Genomic DNA, 17,742 nt, shown 5'->3' on the forward strand with positions numbered 1-17,742 from the left:
CTTTCTCATTCCATCCTAAACACTGGCATGGATCTGGCCCTCCAGGCCTGGAGTTCGACACATGTGGTCTATGGCTAAAAGTATAATGCGTGGTACATACCATGCAATTTCCCATCAGATCAATGGGTCGAATCAGTAATTTCCGACTTGTCCAATCTGATTTCCGATCGTTTTTCTGGTCGATACTCCGAATGCTTCTATACAAAAACAATCAGAAATCAGGTATGACCTGTCAGAAATGATTGATTCGACCAGTCCATCTGATGGGAAATTGCATGATGTGTGCCAGGCATTAAAGTCAGTGGGAACTGTATTAAAAAAAAAAAAAAAAAAGATATTTACCAAAGGTGAGGAAAGGCACTGGGTCCTAATGAGCCTTCCCTCTCTTCTCCTCTGCCAGTGCAAGTTAGAGCGCTGGCTCCCCCGTAGCAGCATTCGACCAATTTGGTCAAAAGCTGCTTTCTCTGTTGCCAAAGGGAGGCTTTAGAAGTGTTTGGGAACCCTTTCTCGCGCAAGCACAGTATAGTACTGCCTGTCTTCAGGTGGACTCTGCACCCGAAGACTTCTGGTGGGGGTGGGGGGGTGGGTTTAACGGAGAAGCTGCACTTGCAAGAGGGGACCGGGAGAGGAGAAGGAAGGCTCTGTAGGACCCTTCCCTCTCCTTAGGTAAGTATCTGGCTTTTTTCTTTTACAATGCAGTTCCCACTGACTTGAAAAGCAGAGGATACTGGTGACATCCAGGTAACTGGTATTGTTTAAAAGGAAATTAATATGACATCCTCTATAATATCACTCACCTTTAAAGTGGCCCTAACACTTTCATGCAAATAAGTACAGTAAATTCAGGTTGAGGAAACAGGATTTGTTAAAGGGACTCCGAGCAGTGCAGAAACTATGGAAAGATGCATATCATTTTAAAGCTCTCTTTCTCCTCTTTCCAATGATGTATAAATCGCCGCCCTACGCCTTTTAGTTTTCGCTATTTTCGCGATTGAAATTGCCGCGGACGCGATTTCGATCGCGAAAATAGAGAAAACTAAAAGGCGTAGGGCGAAGATTTAGGTGTCGTCAGAAAGAGGAGAAAGAGAGCTTTAAAATGATATCCATCAAGCCATAGTTATATTGTATTACACAGGGCGACTTTTTGTCAAAGTCAGCAGCTGCATTCAGCAGAATGGAGCTGCTGACACTGGGGAAAGTGTCGGCCTGTGTAATACAATATAACTATGGCTTGATGGATATCATTTTAAAGCTCTCTTTCTCCTCTTTCTGACGACACCTAAATTGTTGCCCTACACCTTTTAGTTTTCTCTATTTTCGTGATCGAAATCGCGGTCGCAGCAATTTCAATCGCGAAAATAGCAAAAACTAAAAGACGTAGGGTGGTGGTTTATATATCATTGGAAAGAGGAGAAAGAGAGCTTTAAAATGATATGCATCTTTCCATAGTTTCTGCACTGCTCGGAGTCCCTTTAAACTGCCTACAATTTTTGTGTCTAGGTAAGGTTTTGTGGCCTTTCCCAGACATATTAAGTAACTTAAGGAAGGAAGACGCTTTCCTTAGTTTATTACTTGGGTACAGGCATGTGTTTAGCTGGAATGGGAAAGAAGGTTTCAACCACGAACATTACCTCAACAAACAGTTTCTACCACCATTTTCTGTCAGATGTTATAAGACAAGCCATAGACTAAGTATTAAAGCTCCTCTAAGTAAGCACAGGCAAATTCCTGTGACATAAGAGGTGCAGGAAAACTAAACAACAAATCTGAGCTTACTTCATAATGTGTAAAAGTGTCACTGTGACTATAATTTGCCAGTGATAACTGAACGTCTTTGTTTTTGGAGAGTACTAATGACCGTGTAGTAAAATACTAAAGCACCAGTAAGTGTGCTGCATAGTTGGCTCCAACATGAGAAAACTATGCTTTGCTTTCATTTCCCAAGTTCAGCAGAATGTTGCCAGCTTTCGCTGTAAAGGCCTATTAAGAGCAAACCAAATATTTTCCTCCTGTATTATGTGATGAACGAGACTCTTTGGGCTGACCTAATCCAGTACTTTTCCTGGTGTGGACTTCAGGATGAAAAGTCTCCTTGAGAATTCTGCATCTCAACTTTAAATATATTTAAAGATCATAATTATATCCTCTCATAGGTGCCTATTTTCTAATGTAAACAAATTAGTTAGCCCACATTTTCCTCATAATGCACTTCTTTCATTCACCCCCTCTGCTGTACCTCCTCCACAATGGCACTTTTGTTCTTCGCTTACTTCTGCCCAGAGTAAAGTGAAAGTGAGGATTTGGTTTAACCCTTCTAGTCTTAGAAAGCTGGCTTTCCCAGCATTTCTCCCATATGGAGTGATGAGTAGAACTAACTTACTTAAACATTTCCCAACATATTTATACAGCTCTTCAACGAGCTAGTGAGTAAAAGCAGCTGCTGGTTAGCTTGTGCTTATCCTGCTTATTCTTCTCCCCCTCACCGACTCCTGCTCTCCTGGGGGGATTTGCTATTAACCCTTTATGCCTCAGGATGATATCGCACATAGCAATATGTAATTAATGGGATTTTGTGGATTTGTCCTTCTTTGGTGAATGTTTGTAGTGGCTTAAAAATATGTAGGCAAATAAGATAAAATGGCATTGTATATTAATGACAAATGGTGATGAAGACCCCTCCCCCCTTGCCCCCTGTTTAGGTAGGGTTGTTTGTTGACATGGATGCTCCCCTCTTTCAGCTTTCTTGCAAACCAGTTTCCTACTCGAAATTGTGGACCTCACCATCCTCAAGAGAGCATCTTTCCCCCCTAAAGTACTCCTGAACTGAGGGATATGGAGGCTGCCATTTTACAATACCAGTTGCCTGGCCGGCCTGCTGATCTCTTTAGCTGCATTGGTATCTGGATCTCACACACACCTAAAAAAGCATGCAGCTAATCTTATCAGATTTTTGTCAGAAACATCTGGTATGCATGTTTGTTCAGGGTCTATGGCTAAAAGTATTAGAAATAGAGGCTCAGCAGGAATGCCAGGCAGTGTGCATTATTTAAATGAAAATAAATGTCAGCCTCCATATCCCTCTCAGTTCAGGTGTCCTTTACAGTGTTGATAGAATGAGGAGTTTTAACCTGCAGAGCTAGCCCTCCTGTATTGGGCCATGCACTTACTCAGGGGTTAACTGGTCTCCACAATAGACAGAACTTTGAGCAGCCAAAAGCAACTTAATCCTGGCATCAAGTACCGTATGCGACTTGCTGCACAATTGTCTTAATGTCACTTCTTGTGAGAAAAAGGATATCCCCTATAAACATGACTGCACAGTAGAATACATCTGTATATAAATGAGGTAGAATGGAGAGCTCTGAACACTTTCAAGGGAACCTCTTCCAGTCACTACTTTAAAGGGAACCTAAACTGAGAAGGATATGGGTTTTTCCTTTTTTAAATAATACCAGTTGCCTGACTCTACTGCTGATCCTGTGTCTCTAATACTTTTAGCCACAGCCCCTCAACAAGCATGCAGATCAGGTGCTCTGACTGAAGTCAGACTGGATTAGCTGCATGCTTGTTTCAGGTGTGTGAATCAGACACTATTGCAGCTTAAGACATCAGCAGGAATGCCAGGCAACTGGTATTGTTTAAAAGGAAACATCCATATCCCTCTCAGTTAAGGTTCCCTTTAAGTAGATAGATGAAAAAGGATCTGTGTGTGTAGAATAGTCTTTTACCAAACCTCCAAATTCAGTTGATAAAAATATCAAATTCATACTGGAAGATAAATTAGGGTACATACTAGCCTTCTTAACTACCTGCGGACCGAGCGAGTACGAATCTACGTCGGGCAGGGGGCGCTGCGATCCTGACCGAACGTAAACTCTACGTCCCATTGACCGCGCGCCCCAGCCCGTCCGCGTCGCTCGGTCCGCTCTGCCCCCGCCGCAATGTGATGCCCTGCCGCCTCTATGACAGCAGAGCACTGTGAGCCGGGCAGGAGCCGTTTTCATTGGCTTACATGGAATGACAGGGTCAGGAGCCAATGAAAGCGGCTCCTGACCGGCGCACAGCGCTCTGCCGTCATAGCGATGGCAGAGAGAGCAGACTGCGGCGGGGACAGAGCAGCGGGAACGACGGTAACTTGCGGCGATTCGTCGGGAAGCGGCGGTTTGCTGGACCAGCACCCTCTGGTCCTTAAGGGGGCAGAGGGTGCTGGTCCAGAAAGGGTTAAAGTGTATGCAAAATGATATTTACGCTTTATACAAATGCTAGAGGGTTCAAGGTGGCCAGTCAGGGCCGCCTCTGCCGAGTATCTAACATATGTAAAGCAACTCAGATGCTCCACCAAGATAACTTTATCCCCTTGGCCAAGCACATTGTTCTCCTTCTAAACCCCTCCCACTCAAAGCCATTCTGCAGTGCATTGCGCCACCATCCCTCTTTCCCCCTCCATAGCAACAGAACATGTCTGTACAGCACTCCGCCCCTCGATATATGCATGCAACATTAATTGTGCATGCATATGTACCTCTAGACTCCAAAATGTACAAATGATCTACCCTTACAGAGCAATACCGCTCCTCTGACCCCCACCACCCATTGGAACCCAAACTGGATCTCATTAGAACTCTGCACAATGGGGTAGGGATGGTAACTAAATTAAAGAATAAGGAATACAAACACCTTGGAGAAGCTAGAATGTTTTGATTCATAAACCTCCTTAGCGTTCTTATTCTTTCCAGATTTTAACCTTGCAAGGAGGTGCAGTGTTTTATCTGGAAATAATCTGACAGCTAAGTACAGGCAGCCAGAGAGCTCCCCCCCCCCCCCCCCCAGTTTAGATAGCCAGAAAGTGACCGCAGTACATGTTGCCAGAGTGTGCCGCCACATTCTCCTCTCCCCCCCCCCCCCATTAGGGGTGGCCAGAGAGCCGCCACCCCCCCCCCTTCTCCCCCCCCCATTAGGAGTGGCCAGAGAGTCGTTCCTCCAGCCCTCCCGTCCCCGTCACCCATGTTGGTAGCCGGAGTTTGCTCTCCCAATTATAGGTAGCCAGAGAGGTCCAATCAGTGCAGGTTGCCAGAGAGTGCTCCCCTCCCTCCGTATAGGTCATTTGAGAATGCCCCCACCCCTCCTTTTAGTATAGGTCACCAGATAGAGCCTCCTATCCCCTATGCAGAATGCACAGTGGAGCATGCATTACTTACTTCCACAGGATCCGGCCACTCACGGACCCTCCAAAGCTTACCAACATAAGCAGGTCGGTAATCTGATCAAGGCTACATTCCTCTTAAAGTGCAGTCATGCTACGCTTGCGTGAGTACAGGTGCGTCAGAGCCAGAGACACTCTGTGATACTGCGCAGGCGCGGTTGAGCTTCGGCAGCTGCACCACATCCACGCTCATGCTAGAAAATCAGCTCAAGGGTCCGCGAGCATCAAAGGAGACCAGAGTATGCCCAGGAAGCCTCATTAGGCTCCATAGGTTTCGCTCTCCTTAGACAAGTATGCGTACCCCCTTTTTTTAATGAAGACTTTGAGAGGCAATTTAAAAACTTCAGTTTTACTCTAGCTTTTTAGTAAGTGCGGAGCTTTTCTTTAAATGAAAAGATTTCCTATTGCAGTGTTTGAAGGTACGTAAGATGTTGCAAAACACACCAATAGGAATGGGCTTCTGGTGAACTCACTGTTCAAGTGACGCATTTCATAAAACCATGCTGTGACCAAGCACCATCCAGCTGAGAGTAATTCAGAGATGGCTCACAAGCGTGACATTCCTCTGTGGCTACAGCTGGATGTATCCGAATACATATGCCGTGAAATCTACAGTGCTCAGATTATGGATACAGGTCACTGTAGTGCATGCAGAGTTTCTATAAAGCAGTATCATATTTATAGTACAATATTCTAACCACTTTCAGCCAGTACTGAGCACCTCACCATGAAATAATCACATTCTCTCTTTAACCCCTGTAATTTGGTATGGAGCCAGCTCTCCAGTGGGTTATATGGGAATTCCTCTTTTAAATAAAATTCACACTTTGTTCATTACAGGTTTGATGAATCAAAAGGATTCTGGTGTCAAGTGGTTGAAAATGGAAAAACAAAATGCCTTGGAAAGAGCAAAGGCAGAAAATACTCTGACATGGAGCCTTCGGTAAGTCCTCTTGTTGGTTTTTAAGGATTTAAGGGAACTAACCACCCTTTATCTCTATAGAAGCTGCCATGTTCCCCCCTCCCCTTCTCACAGTCCTTATTTATACAAGTCAGAGATGCTATCTTGACACATTGACACACAAAATGTCTTTGAAGAAACTGTCCTAATTACCCACCCCCTCTGTTAATGAAAAGGTATTGTTTACTACCTGGTAATTACCTCAATAAAACAATTAGCTTCCTGAAATCTCTACAACCGGGGACTGACGGCAGGCCTGCTGAAGTAGGCTAATAAAACTACTTTGAATATTAAATAAAAGGTAAAATGGAAGTTCGTTTTAATAAGACATAGGGCTTGATTCACAAAGCGGTGTTAACCCAGTTAGCACGCCTAAAAGACTTTAGGCGTGATAACTAGATGCTAATTGGGTTAGCACCGTTTTCTAAAATAACCCCGCGTGCAAAGTCACGCACGCGCACCGCGAAGTCGCATCGCGGTGCGACTTTAACGTCGCGCCCAATGCGCCTATAAGGTCGCATGGGGTGTGACCTTAACGGCGCATAGTACGTCATTAAGGTCGCACCCCATGCGACCTTGCGCGAGGGGTTATTTTATCATGCCTAAACTGAGTTTAGGTGTGATAATGGGCTTTTCACAAGCATGCTAACAGTTAGCACTGCTTTGTGAATCAAGCCCATATTGTTGGCATGCATTTTTCTTATGCTATTGAGCTTTCCTGGGTGCTAAAAATGGTGCTCTGTTCACTTTAAGAGTGAATTTTTGAAGTATACATGTGATTAAAGAGAACCTGTAAAAACAAAACCCTCTGGGGGATTCTTGCCTCGGGAGGGGGAAGCCTTAGGGGCCCAATGAGGCTTCCCCGACCTCTGAAGCTTGGAGGAATCCAGCCCTAGCTCCCCTGAAACCTCCCCTGACCAGCTTGACTAGCAGTGATATGTTTACCTACCACGATCCTGCGCAGGCGCACTAGTGGCTCTTCGTTCAGCCTAGGCAGAAACAGCCGAGCGGAGGGATGGAGGAGGACAGGGGTAACCTCGTTAGGATACAGAGGCTTCCCCTTCCCGAGGTAATTATCCCCCAGAGGGTTTTATTTCAGTTACAGTTTCTTTTAGAATAAAAAAAGCTGAAAGTTGCTAAATGTCTTTTAAACATGCGTTCTTTCCTGGCTGTGCTAATCCATGGATCATAATAATCCCTTCTAAATGATTCACCTGAAATGGGAATGCAGATCCGGTGCTACTAAAGTCAACATGTGTGTCCTACCATCTCTATCCCTGCCAGCGCCTGCTTTCTGTTACCTAGCTGCATGTCACTTGAGTAACCGCCGGGTAATAGCGAACAGTTGCCAGCAGGAATGGAGATAGGACACAGGAGGGAGCGTGCCAGACAAACAGGTGAGATTGCTATGCTGCCGCCAGTACTTTGCATCGAAATGGGGTCCAAGTGGAGCGCTATTAATTTAATGGGAGTCCTGGGGCCATCTTTCTGCTGGCTTTGGGGCCCTGATGATATGGGCCTTCAATCTACCACCACACCCCAACCCCTTTTGAGCGAGACCTTCCATCTGGAACAATCCATCATTTTGAATGATTTCAGCTGGAAATTGATTAAAATTACAATTGAGCGGCCATGTTAAGGCATCAGTCTTTGGCAGATTCAATCACAGTAATTTAATCTGCTGGGGGAAATCAATTAGTGTATGGGCACCATAACATTCAGTTTATCATCCTCTTTTTATCTTGTGCATGCCTAGTCTTCCATACTGTGTCAAGTTTACCTTGATGTGGCTGTATAACTTACTTACCTTCACTTTGTGGAAAAATGTAACCTCTTGGTCTTTCCACAGACTCGGAGTTACCTTGCAGACTTTTATCGGGAAAATAACATTGAACTCTCCAAGCTGCTGAACCGACTGGGACAACCTCTGCCAACATGGCTGCGGGAGGAGCTACAGAACTCTAGCAGGAGCTGAACTCCATTTCTACATGGGAAGGAGTGAAAACATTGAATGCATTTTAGGCCTGTCTTGCCACACTGATGACCATTTCCTGTCTGAATGGTGATTATCAGCACTACAACTGTTCGTTCCTTGTGGGAGCACATAGACTAGTTCTCATTGCTGTGGAATATGGACCTCTTTACTGCAATGCTGAACATCACCATGTGACCATGACTGGGCCCCCTGGGACTGTATGGAGGAACAGTAACTAGAAAAGCACCTCTTGTAGGAAAGTGTTAACTATTACACAGTATCATGGGTGCCACAACCGCACAAAGATTAACCGCCTGTTTGGGCACAGAGTGAAGGGCAGTCGTGAAATGAATGCGTTTTGGGGGCATGCACTCAGTTATGTTCATGGATGCCCTTTTCTCGCATTCATCCCATCACATCCAGGAGAAATTACATCTACTGTGGGTTTTTCTGGTTAGAAGGTAACTTAAGCTGTGGAGAAGAGCATTTAAGTCCAATTTTAGCACTGGGATTTTTTTTGTATCTATTTTCACGTGTTTGGGATCTTCTCCTTGCCCCATTGTCTCACTGCTCTCTTTCCAAAGCCTGGCTGTGTCCTACAGCTCATTTCTCTGAGAACAGCATTGCATAAAAGAATCTTGTTTTGCTGCTTGAAACTGAAGAATATATAACCATGGTTTCCTCTTCTGTATATGGATCATAGTTTGTGAACAAGCATGCGGAAACGTTGCAAACAATAGCATGGGCTAAAGCGGTTTGGTTTTCACAGTGTTGATCTGTGTAACTGGAGATTTGGGCAGTGACGGTCTATGATTCCAGTAGTTGCAAAAAACAACTGTTCACGTAACTAAACAGAGGAAAAAAAGGGCATTTTCTATAAATCAGATTACTGTCAGCTAGCTGTATGTCTGCATTGCTACTTTTTGTTTTTTCCCTCTTTTAGTTTCACTCAGATTTCTAATTGCTAGTATATGCCCAAACCCATCTTGCGGGTAGACATAGTTAGTATAGGATTCTGTCTTGTACTACAGCAGCTGCTAGTGACAATGTGAAATCTCAGTACCCTAAAGAGAATCTGTCATGATTATCTAGGGAGGGATATTATTGCCGCTGTTAGATCTGAAAGTCAACATTTTACAGCAAAGCAAAGACTTACATAAATATCTGAACAAAATTCTAAAACTGACCACTAGGGTTGCATTATTCTAAATATTTCAGGATGAAGATTCAGATAATTACGAATTCCATTTTGCGACTTAGACTCCTAAAAGTAAACGTGGTGCAAAAGACTGGAGCAGACCTGAGAGCACTAGTTTTCTGGTCTGGACTGCTGGTTTTCTTCAGTCTTGTATGCGTCTGTGGCCTGGACTAAGAAAACTAGTAATATTTCGGGTGCTTGTATTGGGTTAGAGAATCAGAAAATATTGCAGTCAGAGGCAACTAGCAGTTACAGATGAGGTTAGGAATGGTTGCCTCATTGTCATCCACTCATAACTGTAGTATGTCCTATAATCCTCAGGATCATGTTACATATGGAGGATGTTGCAAACAGTGACTAGGCTCACTACTTGTGCACTGTTCTCTAAGATAGGCTTACAAGGATACTAAAGCTGTTTCCAAGAGTTAACAGTTTATCCAGCAGTTATTGTAACTGGCAACTGCCTCAGTTTTCTGTGCACCTGTCCTTTGTGAATTGCCCCCTGTAATGTTTCCATTGTTATTGCAGTAGTTAAACACTGGAGGGCAGTATTCTGATCTTTCACTTGTGGTCTCTGCAACATGTTAAAGGCTGACACAATTCAAGACATTTTACAGCCAACATTCCATGTAGTCAGGCATTAAGTTGGTCTAGGACTTCTCAGACTGAAGATAATGAAATGCAGAGCAAGACGTTGCCGTGTGTCTTACATTTTGGTGGACAATCCTTCCTGAAGGAAAGAAAACGCACTCGGTTTTAGAACTTTTCTTTTGAAATGGATTTTAATTGTCATTCCACAGCGATACTCTGTGCATTAAGATGCTGCTCTATACAACCTGTTGCCGTCTTAATAGAATGTGAGGGGCAAATGAGCAGATGGAGATAAGGCATTTTCCACAAAGCTTTCAAGTTAAGCTGTAGGTATTGTGTAATTTGTACAATGGTCAATTTACTCTTGTATGTTGAAATGTAAATAGTATACAATATAGTATTTTATGCCATGTACTTTTTCAGGGGGTTACAAATTGTGCAACCAAAAGCTTACACACAAGGAAAAAGAAGAAAAAAAGATACATGTGGTATTCCGTCAGCAAGCCCTCTGTCCCCCTCTGCACTGAACCCTCATGTATTGTGTCATTCACATTGAATGATGATAATGGAGAAATTTTTGGCTCTCGCAGCTGAACACGTCTAAATAAAAGCTAGAAGTAGCATTTGTGGATTCACTAAATGACTTCCTGTTGTCACTGCACTTTATTTATGGGTAAAAATGAGGATTTATACCTAACCAGCCCTCTAGATGATGCAGGCCAGGTCAGTGGATTGTGATAGGTGAGTATATGAGATGCTTTTTACTGCTTAACTTCTATCTATGTATATATGTATTACATGTGCTAGTACATGTAGGTGATCTACTTATAGACAGCAGGCAAATGGGAGTAATATTCATAGTGGTATGTACAGTCTGTGAGAGTAAGCTGCTGGCACTAGATGTTAAAACAAACGGTAGTGCTCTCATGACCTCAGTACCTGTGCTCACAGTGAAGAAGATTCCTTAGTCAAAACAGTAGAGAGCCGAGCACTTGGTACAATTCCAGGCTTTATTATCCAATAAGGATTAGTGGCACATCAAAGGACAACCCTTACACAACACTGAGAGTACAGATTGCGGCCTGACAGCGGTTTCGCGGACTGCTTCCGCTTCTTCAGAGGCACTTATGCCTAGTAGTCGCTCTACTGTTTTGTCATACTGGTATGTGTTCTCTTCAAATACCCAATCAGATTCATGGGAAGTTTCATGTGACCCTGGTTGGGTATTTGATTGTCCTTTACCATATAAATACTTATTGGAGTAACCTATGTTTATTTTAAAAGCAACAGCTGGTGCAGTGATGAGTGTTTCATGCAAGGTGTCTGTGGACATCGGTCAGTGGCAGATTTAAAATTAAGAGGCAACCTGGAAGCCGCTATCTATTTTTCAAAGGCTAATAGTAACATATAAAAGTGGAAATAGTTTTTTCCTGGCAATGAGAAGTGAAGCATTGCAGTGCTGTAATTCCCCTGCAGAGGAACCCAACCCAATTGACTTCCCTTGAATAGTAGTAAACCTCTTGTTCTTCCTGCATACTGCTGCTATGTGTAATGTGTAGAGAAGGTCAGAGTGACATGCAAATAGTTCTGGATTGCATATGCAAATTGTGTGCAGCTTTGAAATGGGCTCATCAAAAAAATGGTAGGAAGGGCATTTGATTTGTCAAGTTCCAAGCTGCATGCATTTGCCATTACAACAGTCTGTGGAAAGAAGGCCTAAAGGATCAGTGGGCAGTGGTCTAGCAACAATTGCCCAATCAGAGCAGCTAAGGGGGATTGAGGTCGGCACAATTTTCTAGTTAGGCCGAGTGCATGAACAATAGAGCACAGGTTTCCTTTATTAAATAAACCCTTAAATTTAAATATACTTTTAAAACCAACCTCAAGGATTTAAAAAAAAAAAAAAAAAAGTCCCTGTCCTCACCAGAGATGGAGCTTGGAACTGGGACAAGCAAGTCCACTAAGGCCTCTTTTCCATGGACTGTTGAGCTGTGTGCTCAGCAAGCAGTTACCAGGCAGCAGTGAGCAGTTACCAGGCAGCAACAGGCAGCTGTGAACGTTTGAGAGGCATTTCACTTCCTACCAACCGTCCGTGGAAAAGAGGCCTTACTGCTGATTTTGATTGTCCTATTTCCAAACTGCATACAATTGACATGGAAGCAGATCTCACTGATCATCTTGAGTGTCAAGTGGTTAAAGTGGACCTAATTCTAGAGGACTTCCTCTCTGCTGTAAAAGATAAGCAACTTCATAATATCCTTAATGCTAGGTACTGACGATGCGTCGATTTTCCGTCCGCTTGATTCTGCGCTCGATTTTTCCGCTCAATTCTCGTACCTTTTTCTTATCAATTTCCATTCACTTCTACGAGAATTTGAGCGGTAAAACGATGAAAAGTAATATCGAACATGACGGAAATGATCCCTCGAATGCAAAAACGATCGTGTGTACCTAGCATTACAGAAAAACATTTCTTTAAACCGCAGCATCTCTGTGAGAAATGTAACCAGTAACGGTTACTTCCTGGTTTCATGGAAGCACATACAGGGTTAACCTCCAGTGTTTACATATAGTCTGTGTGCTGCAGCACAGATCAGACAGGTGTCAGCTCAGACTAGTGATTAATTACTAACAGATGAGGGAGAATTAAGGTGGCCATACATTAGAACGATTATGGGCAGATCCGACCAAGAGACATATTTGTCTTTAATGGAATCTGATTAGAGATAAATTTTGTCTCTAGTCGAATCTGCCTATACACTACAGGCCGATGCCCATCCGATTTCACCATTATATCATCAGGGAATCGGCTGAGCCGCCGCTGCCCCCAAAATGTATAAATGTATGTAATGTGTGTGCGCACTTATACATTACCTGTCCTGTAGCAGCTTCCAAGCGGCGTCCGTCCATCTTGCAGGGTAAGCCGCATACACGCTAGCGGCGCATAGCGTCTGACGTCAGATGCTATGCGCTGCCAACGTGTATGCGGAACCCTGCGAGATGGATGAAGACCGCATGGAGGCTTACACCAGACAGGTAATGTATAAATACACTACACTACATTCATTTATACATTGCGGCGGGGGTTTAGTCGTCTCGTCGCTCGTTCGCAATTCAGCCGCCGCACCGCCGTGCACCCAACTAACCAACTTCGCCCCGAAATTTTCCAGCATGCGCGATCGACCGTGCGGCCAATTTCTGTCCTGAAATTGGTCGCTTTGTCGCTCGGGCAGGCACTTGGCAGCACCAATTCTCATCCAATTCGATTATAATAATCGAATTGGATGGTCGATTAGTTGGTTGGTCGGCTAGTGTATAGCCCCCTTTGGAAAGCCTGTTATCTCTAAATACTAAAAGGGTTTTTTTGTGTTTTACTTCTCTCCTGTGGAAAAGTTGCATTCTCTGTTCTGTTGTCAACACAATAAAATGTCTGAGTCTGGGTCGCACACTGCAGCGCAGGCACTGTCCAAGCCGAACACCTCCTTAATCACACTCCCTTACAGTTTTATATAAAATGAATTACACATTTTCCAAAATCTTTGCATTGTAATTGCAAAATCACTTTCTGGGAAAAAGAAACAAATTAGTTAAGACTCGCTCATATATCAGTTATTTTAGTACATAGTAGCTTGGTGATTTAACCACTTCACCAAACATGCTATTACAGAGTTGATTGCTTGATGGTATATGTGGCTATATTGCGCAGTTGAGGTGCAATAACACAGTTTGAGGTATAATGCTGGGAATACACTGTTTATTTTTGAGCCATTTAGATGGCTCCATAGATTATTTCCAACATGTCCGATCTGCCGCTCAATCGTTTCGGTGCTCGATTTGTGAATGAAAAACGAGAGGAAGATAAGCGAATCGACTGCAGAATCGAGCGGCAAACCGATCGAACGGGAGAATAAAGCTGCAAAAAGGAGCCGTGCATGCCCAGCATAAGGGGAAAAGTTGCATGGCTTAGTCAGTGAAGGAGCCATAGATCGCTCTGAAGGTCAGCGTAACCATTACAAGACTTCATGGAAAACTCAGGTTTTAATCCTGGTGTTGGCTCCTTGTAAAGGACAACTGTAACAAGAGAGATATGGAGGCTGACATATTTATTTCCTTTTAAACAATACCATTTGCCTGGCTATCCTACTGATCCTCTGCCTCTAATACTTTTAGCCATAAACCCAGAAGAAGCATGCAGCAGATCAGGTGTTTCTGACATTATTGTCAGCTCTGACAATTTAGCCACATACTTGTTTCTGGATTTAGGGTTGGCTCACTTTTGTTTTAAAAATGTATCCTTGGCTCTGTTTTTTTGCCTGGACCAAAAACGGAGCCTATGTTAAAAATAGCGGCCGTCTTCACCCACTTCAAAAATGGATCTGTGGGGGATTTGTTTTGAAAAACTGAACGGAGAGTCTGGATTTGTCGGGACTTCACGGACCCCGGATGAACGGACGGGTAGTGAAAAGCAATGCAAAAAACGGATCCCCTCTACACAGAGAACTTTGCACACAGAAAATGAGGGAGATCTGAGAATTGCCTACTGCCTGCTCTTCCCCTCAATGTCATAGGTGTCCCCAGGTGGGCTGGAGGGGGAAGCAGCCAGGAAGGGGGGCAGCGGGCACAGTGGCTTGGACCCCTCCTCCCTCTCCTGGGTCCCCCTTTCTGCGCTCCCTCTCCAGCTAGTTTCCTTAAAATCAAGCCTATATCGAGCGGGGAATTCACCTACTTCCTTGCGTGCCACCGCTTGCCACGTCACTTCCTGCAATGCTGCCCTCTGTACTTCAGTGGGCGGCATTGCGGGAAGTCATGCGGCAAGCAGTGGAACAAGGAAGTGAGTGAGTTTGTCGTTTGCTATAGGCTTGATTTTAAGGAAACTAGCTGGAGGGAGACTATGGAAGGGGGGGGGGGTTCAACCCACCTCCCCGCCGCTGTGCCTGCTCCCCCCCCCCCCCCCATTCCTGGCTTTTACCCCCTCCAGCTTGGCTGCCACCTCCCCACCCATGGCTATGGGACACGGATACATTTTTAAAAACTTACTGGAAACAGGCTGCAAAAGGGCAGTATGGATCCATTTTTGATCAGTTTATGTTCCGTTTTTTTTTTTTTTTAATGGAGTCTGGGCCGCAGATTGTGTTCTGCAACCGCACTAGTATGGACCGAGTGTTATTCAATCACTACTGCAGTCAAATAGATCAGAAGGGCAGCCAGGCAAATTTTTTTTTTTTTTAAAGGAAACTAATATGGCAGCCTCCTCCTTACTTCAGTTGTCCTTTAACTGACGACCGATCCACGCCGATGGGCGTGGCCGCGGCAGCAGCCCCAGGACCGCCTAACGCTGATTGGTGTCAGGTCCTGGAGCTGGCTACTGAAGGAGATCGCACGCATCTCCTTCTCGGGGGCGGAGCTCCGCCCCCTCTTCAGTCTCTGAGCTGTTAGGCAGCGTGATCGCCGTCTATTTACACAATACAGCGCTGCGATCAGCAGCGGCACTGTACTGGGGTCAGCCGTGTGACATGGCTGTCCCCCTGGGGCACAAAAGAGCGATCGGCTGTGATAGGCTGAAGCCTATCACAGCCGATCGCTGTGCTAGGCTGGCTGGGGGAGGCAGCAGAAAAGTTTTTTTCTTTTTTTACATAAAATGACAACATAAATATTTAAAAGAAAAATAAACAACTGGGGAGCGATCAAACCCCACCAACAGAGAGCTCTGTTGGTGAGGAGAAAAGGGGGGGGGTCACTAGTGTGCCGTGTTGTGTGGCCCTGCAGCTTGGCCTTAAAGCTGCAGTGGCCCTTTTAGTAAAAAATAGTAATCTGGTCTTTAGGGGGAGGGGGGGGGGTTTAGCACTGTGGTCCTGAAGTGTTTAAACAACACAATGTAACTCCAAGTCAATCACATTTCTGTGAAATGAAACTGTCCACTTAGGTAGCAACACTAATAGACAATCAATTTCACATGCTGTTGTGCACATGTAATAGAGAACATGTGGAAATTATAGACAATTAGCAAGACATACCCAATAAAGGAGTGGTTCTGGCTGATGTTTTGGTCACTTTTGAATGGTAGCGGTGCTTTCATGCTAATGGTCGCATGAGACACAGTCTAAAACCCACACAAGTGGCTCAGGTAGTGCAGCTCATCCAGGATGGCACATTAATGCGAGCTGTGGCTGTCAGCGAAGTGGTCAGAGCATGGAGACGCTACCAGGAGATACGGCAGTACATCAGGAGACGTGGAGAAGGCTGTAGGAGGGCAACAGGCCAGCAGCAGAACTGCCACCTCTGCCTTTGTGCAAGAAAAACCAGTAAGAGCACTGTCAGAGCCATGCAAAATTACCTCCAGCGGGCTAAAAATTAGAATCCGAATCCTTTATTTCACTAAGTACAACAGGGGGTTGTACCCGGAATTATTTCTGGCACATACAGGGTCGGTAATGGTACAGCAATACGCAAAAACAGTATTATACATTACATATAGTAAACGAGGACATGAAGTATAACAGCGAAGCAAGCGTAGTGGGGTCCCTGAGGGGTCATCCGAGTGCTATGTGAGCGGAGCGCCACATCATTGGCAGCACTCGACGTCTCTGCAGCGGTTCGGACGCACCTCGGGAACGACCTCGGGAAAAAGTAGAGCAGAGAGAAAAAAAAGGAGAGCAGAAGGCCTAAGAGCAGAGAGAAGAGAAGAGAGAAGGAGAGACATTCTTTGGTGGTTGCAGCAGTGCTGTATCTGGCTGATGGCCTGTTTAAATGTCCCAGTGTCCATGCGACCTAGTCAATGCGATCACCATTCTGGAGGCCTAGAGTCTGCGCAGTGGAGACCCGACATGGTGGTAAACAGCAGGACTTCTGGCACTCATGTTGTGCCTGTGGTGATGGGATACTGTCTGCGGCGGAGGAGAGCATGGGTTCCTAGGCTATGCTGTCTAGTTTGTGGCCACAGACCAGAGTCCTAGGGACCAACAATGGGACTGCAGGCACAGTAGGCCAGGCCTGAGGGGCAGCGCAAGACTTTCTGGCCCACGATGTGGGGTGGTGTATGTGTCCCTAGCAGCGGTGAAGGAGAGCAATGGGTTCCAGGGGCATGCTGGGCTGCTGCTTTTAAGGGATCAGGCTGTGCGGGGATCATCAGCCCACCTTGTTTGTGAATAGGGCAGAGGCTGATCCGGTCTCGGCAGAGGTGATGGAGAGCTGCTCGTACGGCGCACCAGGTCTAGTTTGTGGTCGTTGAAGCAGCTGCAGGGGGAAGCCCCATGTCCCAGTTGGGGTCTGAGTGCCAGGCGGAAGCAGCAGAAAAGGCTGGAGCAATGGCTAGGTCCTCTCTGAGAGCCGCTGAGGATGGTACAGGGGGCCAGCATCACTTCCCCACGTGGAAAGCCGATGGTGTCCCAGTTTAGGTTGGAAAGCCATGGTAGAAGCGGCAGAGGAGGCTGGAACAGCGGCTAGATCCTTTCCAGGAGCCACGGTGAATGGTGCAGGGGCCGTGTTACTTCCCCGCCCGGTGAGCCGATGGAGAGTCCAGGAACCAGAGATGCCGATGTGCAGCATCTGTGAAATAACAGGTTGGCCGCACTTCTTGATCCCCTCAGTGGCGTGGTGCAGTCTGGGCGGCGGTAGTGGGGTTACAGATCCTGGCACGTGGACTAGTCCGATAAGCTGTCTATAGCAGCAGTCCTGCGGCTGATGACTGAGCGCTGTGAAATAGCCTTCCTGTGTCCCCACATCCTCCCCGATAGGTTACGGGGGATTTGGGGGCGCCAGTGTTAAGAAAAAGGACAAAGTAGAGAGAGAAGCCGGAGCCCTGCGGCCGTGGCTAC

At 45.5% G+C, this 17,742-nt stretch overlaps 1 protein-coding gene across 2 annotated transcripts in view; it reads left to right on the forward strand.

Moving 5' to 3' along the window:
• NDST2 (N-deacetylase and N-sulfotransferase 2) overlaps positions 1-10,571 on the forward strand; it is a 307,422-nt gene extending 296,851 nt beyond the window's left edge. For both annotated transcript variants that reach the window (XM_068258024.1, XM_068258025.1), the window contains 2 exons: positions 6,044-6,146; positions 8,014-10,571. In XM_068258024.1, coding sequence (XP_068114125.1) covers positions 6,044-6,146; positions 8,014-8,139 — 229 coding nt within the window. In that variant the 3' untranslated portion in view covers positions 8,140-10,571. The remainder of the gene's footprint in view (positions 1-6,043; positions 6,147-8,013) is intronic.
• Positions 10,572-17,742: the final 7,171 nt, after the last annotated feature.

The sequence above is a fragment of the Hyperolius riggenbachi genome, chromosome 10, assembly GCF_040937935.1.
Source record: "Hyperolius riggenbachi isolate aHypRig1 chromosome 10, aHypRig1.pri, whole genome shotgun sequence".
NCBI classification, from domain to species: domain Eukaryota; kingdom Metazoa; phylum Chordata; class Amphibia; order Anura; family Hyperoliidae; genus Hyperolius; species Hyperolius riggenbachi.